The sequence below is a fragment of the Cetorhinus maximus genome, chromosome 20, assembly GCF_964194155.1.
Source record: "Cetorhinus maximus chromosome 20, sCetMax3.hap1.1, whole genome shotgun sequence".
Classification (NCBI taxonomy): domain Eukaryota; kingdom Metazoa; phylum Chordata; class Chondrichthyes; order Lamniformes; family Cetorhinidae; genus Cetorhinus; species Cetorhinus maximus.
Window position 1 is genome coordinate 805,115 of NC_135898.1, and position 11,512 is coordinate 816,626.

At 46.3% G+C, this 11,512-nt stretch overlaps 1 protein-coding gene across 2 annotated transcripts in view; it reads left to right on the plus strand.

The window, feature by feature from the left end:
• LOC144694772 (NACHT, LRR and PYD domains-containing protein 3-like) overlaps positions 1-11,097 on the plus strand; it is a 45,195-nt gene extending 34,098 nt beyond the window's left edge. Inside the window, exons 7-9 of one of the 2 annotated variants that reach the window (XM_078565349.1) lie at positions 3,654-3,818; positions 8,958-9,125; positions 10,490-11,097. In XM_078565349.1, the coding sequence (XP_078421475.1) occupies positions 3,654-3,818; positions 8,958-9,125; positions 10,490-10,577 (421 nt within the window). In that variant the 3' untranslated portion in view covers positions 10,578-11,097. The remainder of the gene's footprint in view (positions 1-3,653; positions 3,819-8,957; positions 9,126-10,489) is intronic. The other variant, XM_078565348.1, reaches the window with a different exon arrangement.
• The last annotated feature ends 415 nt before the right edge of the window (positions 11,098-11,512 follow it).

An 11,512-nucleotide genomic window follows, 5' to 3' on the forward strand; every position in this document is an offset into this window, starting at 1 on the left:
TCATCAGTATTCACCAAGGAGAAGGACTTAGCGGTCGATTTGTCTAGGGAAGAGTGTGTAGATAGCCTGGATCATGTTAAGATCTAAAAAGAGGAGGTGTTTGGCGTCTTGAAGAATATTAAGGTGTTTAAGTCCCCAGGGCCAGATGGCATCTACCCCAGAGTACTGAGGGAGGCAAGGGAGGAGATTGCTGGGGCCTTGACAGAAATCTTTGTATCCTCACTGGCTACGGGTGAGGTCCCAGAGGATTGGAGAATGGCCAATGTTGTTCCATTGTTTAAGAAGGGTGCAGGGATAATCCAGGAAATTACAGGCAGGTGAGCCTTATGTCAGTGGTAGGGAAATTATTAGAGAAGATTCTTCGTGATAGGATTTACTATCATTTGGAAGCAAATGGGCGTATTAGCGAGAGGCAGCATGGTTTTGTGAAGGGGAGGTCGTGTCTCACTAACTTGATCGAGATTTTCGAGGAAGTGACAAAGATGATCAACGATGGAAGAGCAGTGCATGTTATATACATGGATTTTAGTAAGGCCTTTGACAAAGTCGCTCATGGCAGACTGGTACAGAAGGTAAAGTCGCACGGGATTAGAGGTGAGCTGGCAAGATGGATACAGAATTGGCTTGGTTATAGAAGACAGAGGGTAGCAGTGGAAGACTGCCTTTCTGAATGGAGAGCTGTGACTAGTGGAGTTCCGCAGGGATCAGTGCTGGGACCTTTGCTGTTTGTGGTATACATAAATGATTTGGAGGAAAATGTAACTGGGCTAATTAGTAAGTTTGCAGACGACACTAAGGTTGGAGGAGTTGCAGATAGTGAAGAGGATTGTCAAAGGAAACAACGTGATATAGATCGGTTGGAGACTTGGGCGGGGAAATGGCAGATGGAGTTTAATTCGGACAACTGTGAGGTAATGCATTTTGGAAGGTCTAATACAGGCAGGAATTATACAGTAAATGGCAGAACCCTTATGTGCATTGACGGGCAGAGGGATCTGGGTGTACAGGTCCACTGGTCACTGAAAGTGGCAATGCAGGCGGATAAGGTAGTCAGGAAGACATATGGCATGCTTGCCTTCATTGGCAGGGGTATTGAGTATGAAAGCTGGGAAGCTCTGCTGCAGCTGTATAGAACCTTGGTTAGGCCACACTTGGAATATTGCGTGCAATTCTGGTCGCCACATTACCAGAAGGATATGGAGGCGTTGGAGAGGGTGCATAGGAGGTTTACCAGGATGCTGCCTGGTCTGGAGGTTATTAGCTATGAGGAAAGGTTGGAGAAACTGGGATTGTTCTCACTACAGCGACGGAGATTGAGGGGCGACTTGATAGAAATTTACAAAATTATGAGTGGCATGGACAGAGCAGATATTCAGAAGCTTTTTTTCCCAAGGTGGAAGAGTCAATTACCTAGGGGACATAGATTTAAGGTGAGAGGAGAAAATTATAGAGGAGATGTGCAGGGCAAGTCTTTTACACAGAGGGTAGTGAGTGTCTGAAATTCGCTCCCAGAGGAGGTGGTGGAAGCAGGTACGATAGTGGTGTTTAAGAGTCAGCTTTACAAATACATGAATAGGATGGGAATAGAGGGATACGGACCCCAGAAGTGCGAAATGTTTTAGTTGACGGGCAATATGATCGGCGCAGGCTTGGAGGGCCGAAGGGCCTGTTCCTGTGCTGTACTTTTCTTTGTTCTGTGTTCTGCCTCCTGTTATTTCTCTCTCTCTAACCCCCAGTCTATGGGATTTTTGTGCCAAGGGTGTTGGGGAATAATGTGATGGTGCACCCAGAGGTCCTCTTCTCCTCCTCAGAGGTGGATGGCTGTCCCCCAATCACAGCCCTTGATTTGTGAGAGGGAGGAGAGTGATTATAGGGTAATGCACATTACAACATTTCCTTCATACATGTGACTAGGGACTGTTACATGATCACTATGTTTTGTGGTCTCCATCGGCTCTCCTGTGTCCATCCATTAGGCCATTCACTCTCTCAGCTCCACAACCATCTCACCGTCAGTGATTGTCCGCCCTGCTTCCAATCTCCAGCTCCAGCATTTCATCTTCCATTGGTTTAAGGATGACAAGATCTGGATGTAGCCACCCATCTTGGATCATTCCCCGACATTGTGTGCTCTCTTCTACAAGCACGTAACTGTCCATTGTTACTCACCCATCAAAGACATACACGAGCCTACGCCGGTGACAGCCTGACTGTCCATCATGGAGACACAGGGATGCTTCCTGCTCGCACCCACTGAGTCACGGCAGCACAGGAGTCAACTCTGACTGACCGGGGCTCTCCACAGAGAGGCTGACATGCTTCTGACAGCCAATGCTGCTGCCTGGGCATTGCCAGTGGCTGGGTGGGCAAGACCTTTTGACCAAGTTCACTTTTATCCTTAGTCACATATAAGGCTGTAAGGCTAACACTGTGTACTGACCTCACAGCCATTATCTTTCTCCCCACCACAAACTCCATTCCTTTACCATCCTCCCTCCATGTCCACACACGAGTGACACGGGTTTAAGGTGTGGAGTCCCGTGATTTGTTTTGTACCCTCACCAGTTTTGTCACGTTAATAATCAGTTCACTTCCATTTTGTACTCACCGCCCCCCCCGCCCCCACCCCCCACCGCCACCCAGCCCCAACCCCCTCCCCCCAATTTAGTGTCATTTAAAACCAGTCATGACGCTGCTTTTCCCACTTCTAAGCTCATCAAACTGAAACATTAACCTGGCCTGATTTTTTCCCTTGTTGGGTGCACGATCGGGGAGCCTGGGAGTGGATGTGAAATGTGCTTCTGCCCGATCAGTCCCGCGACCATGATCTTACGCTGCTTGGCCAATTGAGAGGCAGCCAGTGTGAAACGTACCCGGAGAAAGGCTCAGCACTGCCGCTGGGGGAGGGAAGAGGGCGGCACCGACCTCACTGTAAGTCCTGGTGAGCGCTTCCAGTCAGCTCCCTGAAGGCTGACAGATGCCTCAGAGAGCTGTAGACCCCCTAATAATAAAATAAAGCACAAAAGTGCTGCAAACTGTCCCTGCAACAAAATCAAGCACCTGAAAACAGGCCTCACAAAAAAAAACAGGCCCCAGATATTTATTTCTATTATAAATCCTAACGGAGATTTCATCCCTCCCTTGGATGAGGTTTCATCAAGAATGTAAAGGCCACCTGGTCGATTGGCTGGTCCCCCAACGTCAGGTTGGATGGGCCACGAAAACCCGCTGACAATTGGGACGTTAATGGGTTTAATTTCCTGCTTCATTGTCCGCGTGAGCTCTTCAACGTTTGCGCGTGCCCGCCAAGCCAAATATCGCACGAGTGCGCGATGAAGTCAGGACGCTCGTCCGACATCATCTCGCGCGATTCCCCGCCTGCTTGGGTCAGGCACGCGCCCGCCTGCGGGTCTCTGGGCTCTGTTTCTCCCTTCACAGATACTGTCTCCCAGGCTGACTATTTACAGAACATTCCTTTATATTTCACATCCACAGCATCAATTAGAGATTGCTTTTATGTTTTGAAGTTGTGTTTTGGAGTGTTTCATGCTGTATATTATTATATTAATTAGTTACGATCTTTGAAAAAAAACTGGAAATTTATTCTGATTCCTGTTATTTTTTCTCTCTCGAACCCTCCCCCCAGCCCCCAGTCTATGGGACAACAATCTGATAGATTCTTGTGCTGAGGATCTTGCCTCTGTTTTTAATCGGTCACTGACAGATCTGGACCTGGGTTATAAAAAACTGGGAGATTCAGGAGTGAAACGACTGTCTGTAGCTCTGAGGGGACTGGACTGTAAAATACAGAAACTGGTGTATGTACTAGGCAGTGTGAGATTGTGTTTAGAATAATTTAATATTTAACAATATATTTGAGCACTGTTACTAGTATTAAAAACACTGTCCATTATTATTAGTGTTAGCTATGAATAAAGAGAAACATTTAGTTTGATTCATGTTATTTCTCTCTCTCTCTGAACCCTAGGCTATGGGATGCCAGTCCCAAAGATCTTTGTGTCTCGGGTGTAGGGGAATATTTCGAGGTCTCCCCTCCTCCTCCGAGTTGGGTGTCTGTCCCCGGTCACTGTGGCCATTAATTTGCGAAAAAGAGAAAAGTGTTTAGATGTCAGATGCTAGGATAAGGTGGTGGGGTTGCTCTGTTAATAACTGGTGACATGAGTACAGTACTCAGAGATGACCTTAATTCAGAAGATAAAGATGTAGAATCAGTTTGAGTAGAAATAAGAAGTAGCAAATGTAAAAGGTCACTTTATTATTCATGGTATCCAGGCATCACTGGCTAGGCCAACATTAATTGCCCATCCCTAATTGTCCTTGGGAAAGTTGTGGTGAGCTGCCTTCTTGAACCGCAGCAGTCCATGTGGGAGTAGCTTATAGGCCCCTAATACCTTCACACTTTCGGACAGAATATACAGGAAAAAATAATCGGCGCCTGTAAGAATGATGCTGCAATAATCATGGGTTATTTTAATCTTCATACATATTGGATGAAGCAGAATGGCAAAGGTTGCCTGGAAGATGAGTTCATAGAGTGTATTCAAGACAGTTTCCTAGTGAGTATGCTCCAGTGACAACCACAGAACGGCTATTTTAGATCTGGGAATGTTCAATGAGACTGGATTAATTAATGACATCATAGTAAAGGTGCCTTTTATCAGCAGAGTATGAGAGAAAGCCAGTTAGAAGTATAAAAGCTGATAGAGGTTCTCCAAATATTTATAAAGGAAATGAATACTAAAGTCTGCATAGGTCCCTTAGAAAATGAGGCCGGGAAACTAATACTGGGAAATGAGGAAATGGCAGAAGCGTTGAACAGGTATTTGTCTTTCTTTTCACTGTAGAAGACACAAGAAACAACCCAAGAATACTTGAGCATCAAGAAGTAAAAAGGATGGAGGAACTTAAAACAATCAGGGTTCTGAGGGAAAAGGTATTAGGGAAACTATTAGATCCAAAGGTTGACAAGTCCCTTGACTTGATGGCTTTCATCATAGGGTCTTACAGGAAGTGGCTGCAGACATAGTAGGTGCATTGGTTGTGATCTTCAAAATTCCCTAGATTCATGGAAGGCCCAGCGGATTGAAAATCACATGGGGCGAATGGATTAGATTTCTTTGAGGAAGTAACATGAAAATTGATAAACGAGAATCTGTAGATTTGGTGCACTTGGATTTCCAAAAGCAATTTCATAAGGTGTAACATCAAAGGTTACTATACAAGATAAGAATTTGTTATACAGGCGGTAGCATATTAGTATGTATAGACAATTGATTAGCTAACAGCAAACAGAGAGTTGGGGTAAAGGGCCATTTTCAGTTTGGCAAACTGGTACTAGTGGAGTGACACAGAGGTCAGTGCTGGGGCCTCCAATACCTGTGTAAATTACTTGGGTGAAGGAACTGAATGCATGGTAGCTAAATTTGCCGATGGCGCAAAGGTAGGAAAGTAACTTGTCAAGTGGACATAAATAGTCTATTAAGGGATTTAGATAGGTGAAGTGAATGGGCAAAAAATTGACAGATGGAGTTTAATGTGAGACAATGTGAATTTGCCCTCTTTGGCTGTAAGAATAGAAAAGCAGTAAATTACCTGAATGGAGAAAGACTGCAGACTGTACGGTACTGAGGGATCTGGGCGTCCCAGTCCATGAATCGCTAGGCATGCAGTGGAGCAAGTGATTAAGAAGACAATTGGTATGCTGGTGTTTATGTGGATGCTCTGGATAAAGCAGTTCCAACGACTGTCCAGTAAACCGAAGATCCTGAGTGTGAATCTCAGTGGTGTCTTTACCCCCAGCTTCCATTCAAGGCTTTGAAATGTGACGTGTTTACAACAAAAACACATTCCTTTGATGCACAAAAACCCAGTAACCGAAGGTGTCCCAACGGAAGAAATCAAGAATTGTATTAGATCAAGGGAAGAGATGTATAAAGTTGCCAAAAAAAGGAAAGGCTGCGAATTGGGAGCATTTCAGAAATCTGCAGAGGAGGACATAGAAATGGATGAAGAAAGAAAAGATAGAATATGAGAGTAAACTAGCAAGAAACACAAAGACTGATTGTAAATGCTTCTGTAGGTATGTAAAAAGGAAAATATTAGTAAAAATAAATGTGGGTCCATTTCAAGCAAAGTCAGGAAAATTTACAATGCGGAATAAGGAAATGGCAGAGAAATTAAACAAATACTTTGTGTCTGTCTTCACAGAGAAACATATTAAAAATCGCTCAGAAATAAAGGAGATTCAAGGGACTTGTGTAAACAAGCAACTGCAAGATATTAATATTTGTTTAAAAAAGTATTAGAGAAATTACTGGGACTTAAAGTAGATAAATCCCCTGAATCTTTTGATCTACATCCCAGAGTGTTGAAGGAAGTGGCTGCAGAGATAGTAGATGTGTTGGTGATCATATTTCAAAATTCTGTAGCCTCTGGAATGGTTCCTGCAGATTGGAAGGTGGAAAATATAACCCCATTGTTTAAGAAAGGAGGGAGAGAGTAAACTGGGAACTAGAGATCTGTTAGCCTGACATAAGTGGTAGGGGAAATGTTAGCTTCTGCAATAAAGGATGTGATAATAGAACACTTAGAAAATAATGGTAGGATTGGGCAGATTCAACATGGATTTATGGAAGGGGAATCATGTTTAACATACCTGTTGGGGTTTTTTGAGGATGCTGGCAGCAGAATAGATAAGGGGAGACCCATGGATGTGGTACTGTGAGGTAGCACAAGGATCACAGCTGCAGCTATTCACAATCTATATCAATGATTTGGATGTGGGGATTAAATGTCATATTTAGAAGTTTGCAGGTGGGAGGAAATTAGGTGGAAGTGTGAGTTGTGAGGAGGATGCAAAGATGCTTCAAGGGGATCTGGAGAGGATAAGAGAGTGGCCAAAGTTTGGCAGATCCTGAGGGGACTTGACAGGGGGTGTACTGAGAGGATCTTTCTTCTTGTGGGAGTAGAGCTAAGGGACACTTAAAAAAAATAATGGACTCCCATTTAAGACTGAGAGGAGAAGAAATTTAGTTAGTCTGTGGAATTCTCTTCCCAAGAGGCAAATGGAGGCTGGGTCATTGAATATATTCAAGGCTGAGTTAAGGTAGATTTTTGATTGACAAGAGAATCGAGGGTCACTTCAGACCAACAGGAAAGCGGAGTTCAGGCCAGAATCAGATCAGCCAGAATCAGATCAGCCATCATCTTATCAAATGACGGAGAAGGCTTGAGGGGCTGAATGGCCTACTCCTGCTCCTAGTTATTCTGTTCTTATTCCAACACGTTCTTCAGACTACAATCTGTGACCAGTGATGGATAGAGAAGCATTATGTTTTGTGGACCCCAGAGGCTCTCCTGTGCCCGTTCATTAGGCCACTAGATCTCTCAGCTCCACCAACCATCCGCCCTGCCTTCAGGACTCCCAGCTGCAGCACTTCATCTTCCATTGGTGTAAGGATGGCAAGATCTGGACACCAGCACTCTTAGCGGCTCCTTCCCTGACATCATGTGCTCTCTTCTACAAGCACATACATTTCTATGGTTACTCACCCATCAAAGATACACATTAGTCTATGCTGATGTCAGCCTGGCTGTCCATCATGTCACCACAGAGATGCTTCCTGCATGTGGACACTCAGTCTGGGCAGCGCAGGAGTCAACTCTCACTGGCCAGGGCCTTCCACAGAGAGGCTGACATGTCTCTGACAGTCAATGCTGCTACCTGGGCATCCTTAGTCACGTATAAGGCTGTACATTTAACATTGTTTGCTGCACTCACCTTGCCAGAACACATCAGGGTATTGATCCTGTTGTGTCACTGCAACCACGTGCCCCACAGCTGCTCACCCCCTCAGCAATCTCCACCCAGGCTTGCTTGGATTGACTGGGCCGATCTCCTTCTCCCGTCCTGAGGGAACAAGACCTCCCTCCGAGCCCGAGCAGCCTGGAGAAGCGCCTCCAGGGAGACATCAGTAAACCAGGGATGTTGCCTTCATAGCTTCCAGCAAGATCACAGTCATTATCCTCAACCCGACCACAAACTTCATTCCTGAGTCACGGACCATCCCATGTGCCCCCCACCCCCGAGTGACATGGAGATATTGTGCTGCTGCCTTGCACCATCATCCTTTTTGTCAGTTAATCACACCACAAATCCCATTCTGTTCTCTCCTTGCCCCAATCCCCCAAACGCCGTAGCGAGGGGGGATGTGGGGAAAGGGGGGCGGGGTGGGGGGGGGGGAAGGTAGAGATAAAACAAAGGATGGAAATACATTTAAAAATAATGGAAATAGGTGGGAAAAGAAAAATCTATATAAATTATTGGAAAAGGGGGGATCGGAAAGGGGTTGAGGATGGAGGAGAAAGTTCATGATCTAAAATTGTTGAACTCAATATTCAGTCCGGAAGGCTGTAAAGTACCTAGTTGGAACATGAGGTTCTGTGGGGTAGACTATTTAGGACTGAGATGAGGAGAAATTTATTCACCCAGAGAGTGGTGAGCCTGTGGAATTCATTACCACAGAAAGTAGTTGAGGCCAAAGCATTGCATGTGTTGAAGAAGGAGTTAGATATAGTTCTTGGGGCGAAAGGCATCAAAGGATATGGGGAGAAAGCGGGAGCAGGCTATTGAGTTGGATGATCAGCCATGATCATAATGAATGGTGGAACAGGCTCGAAGGGCCGAATGGCCTACTCCTGCTCCTTGTTTCTATGTTTAACTCTCTTTCTCTCTTCACAGATACTTGCCTGATCTGCTGAGTATTTCCAGTATATTATATTTGTATTTAATTTACAGCATTAATAGTGTTTTCTTTTTCCTTTATAAATGGATGTTGTGCTTTTGGAATGTCTCTTACTGTATATTATCAATAGTATTCGTTAAAACGCTGTGGATTTACCCTGATTCCTGTTATTTTTCTCCCCCTGTTGCTTAGTCTATGTGGTAACCGTCTCACTGATTCTTGTGCCGAGGATCTCGCCTCCGCTCTCAGTACAAACCAGTCACTGACGGATCTGAACCTGGGATTAAACCGCTTCACAGACCAATCTGTGCCCGCTCTCCGCCAACTCATCCTGACCTGCAGGACTCTGAACCTGATCGAGTGAGTGTTTGTGTTAATTTTTAGTGTAATAATTAAAATATAATTGGGATTTTAAAATATAAATGGTCCTGAATCTATCAAACAGCAGCAATGAAAAGCGGATTGCCGCTGCTCGACAAGATTCTCTCAAACTGAAACTGCTTCATTTTCCTCCCGGGACCTTCAGCAGTGACCAACCCCCCCTCCCGGCGAGCTCCATCCGAGCAGAGACTAGTCGGGTCAGGGGAGAGTGCTGGGGTCGGCGGGGTCGGGGGGTTAATGCGGTCAGGTTGACGGCTAATGGGGCTGGGTCAGCGGCGTTATTGGGTCGGACTGTAAAGCCGGGGGTTTAGTCAGATTTGGTCATGGACAGAGTTGGGAGGGTCAGGAGGTAGTCGGGTTGGCGGGGGTGGTTGGAGGGGTTAATCGGGTAGTGTGGGTGCAGTATGATTGTCAGTGGGGGTGGTTGGAGGGGTTAATCGGGTAGTGTGGGTGTAGTATGATGTTCAGTGGGGGGTGGGTGTGGTTTTAGGGGTTAATCGGGTAGTGTGGGTGTAGTATGATGTTCAGTGGGGGGTAGGGGTCGTTGGAGGTGTTAATCGGGTAGTGTGGGTGTAGTATGATGGTCAGTGGGGGGGTTGGGGGTGGTTGGAGGGGTTAATCGGGTAGTGTGGGTGTAGTATGATGGTCAGTGGGGGGTGGGGGTTGTTGGAGGGGTTAATCGGGTAGTGTGGGTGTAGTATGATGGTCAGTGTGGGGGTGGGGGTGGTTGGAGGGGTTAATCGGGTAGTGTGGGTGTAGTATGATGGTCAGTGTGGGGGTGGGGGTTGTTGGAGGGGTTAATCGGGTAGTGTGGGTGTAGTATGATGATCAGTGGGGGGGTGGGAGTGGTTGGAGGGGTTAATCGGGTAGTGTGGGTGTAGTATGATGGTCAGTAGGGGGGTGGGGGTGGTTGGAGGGGTTAATCGGGTAGTGTGGGTGTAGTATGATGGTCAGTGGGGGGGTGGGGGTGGGTGATTGGGGGACTCGGCTGTGGAGTTACCCAGGTATTAGACCGGGTTTTACAGTCTAACATTTCCTGGGTAACTACCCGGGTAAGTCCTGTGGATTTGTCCCAAGTCTCCGATTCTAACCCAGAGTCAGAGACATTCACACAGGGTCCCGGGCAGCAGGGGTATTGCCCAGTGGTAATTTAAACCTCTGGGGCAATTCCCACGTAGGCCCGTGAGTCAGGACATCCCAGGGACCCGCTGCCCATCTTCAGCCATATGTCTGGTCTCTGCTGACCCAGTGAGCAGGAGATTTGGCCCATTAACTCCAGTCTCCCTGTTATTGACACTGTTGTTCAATCTGTTTATTCCTGTTTAATCTTTAATCTGTTTCAGGCTGGGGAGCAATCGGTTCAGTCCAAATGGAGAAAATCAGCTGAAGTCGCTGCGGGGATACAGACTTGGACTGAGAGTGAAAATGTGAACCTTTGTATTGATAAACATTCCTGTTCTCATTATAGGAACATTTTTAACCGAGTTTCTCTCCCTCCCCTTTAACCGGCCGCGCTCCAGGTTTAAATCCTATTGGCCGTTTCCCAGTTTCCAGCTCGAGCTGAGTGAGCGTCATCTCCCATTGTGACGTCAGAGTCCCAGCCACAGGGTCACGAGACTCAGCCGCCCGGCCCCACAGGCGCTGCTTCTGCAGGATATCCGGGGCTGAATGTTCCCCAATGGGGCACTGGGGAAATGTACAGACAGGGAGGGCCCAGGGTGGGGATCAGTCTGGGCTGCAGTGGGACATTGACAATTACACTCAGTATTCCTGGGTTTGGGGGTAAAGCCCCTAGGGCTCCCGCTCAGTATCACTGCCCAGTGATCCTGCTGGGAAGTGAACCTGTGTGAGTTCAGGGTGGGTACAGGGTCTGTTCAGCTGAGATAGATCCCACTGTCCAATAGAGACAAACACCCACTGCATGGGGTGTCCCAGAGAGAGTATCCTATTGGGGAGGTTCCAGCGGATTCCGTAACCGAGGGATTGGACTGAAAGTATCAATGCTTTTCTGTCGTCCCTAAGAAATAAATCATCAGTTGTTGAAACAATGAGTTGAATTTTGTGGAAGAATAAAATACATCTACAGGACAACTAATGGTTAAACAGTTAAAACCATAGTGAAATACTACAGCACAGTTCCCTCTTTTGTTCTAGCAGGCACACCTGCAACTGCCAGCTAATTGAGCAGGAAAGGAGAAAAGGAGTTTCATAAACATGCTTCCTAGAATCCTTGAGACAAGGCTAGGATGTCTGCCCCCAACACAAAGAGACAGGATCAAGCAATGGTCATCTGTTCTCTAGAGTGTACACCCCCTAGCACTAAAGATAAGGTCAAGCATGGTTATCTATTCTCTGTCTCACTTTTT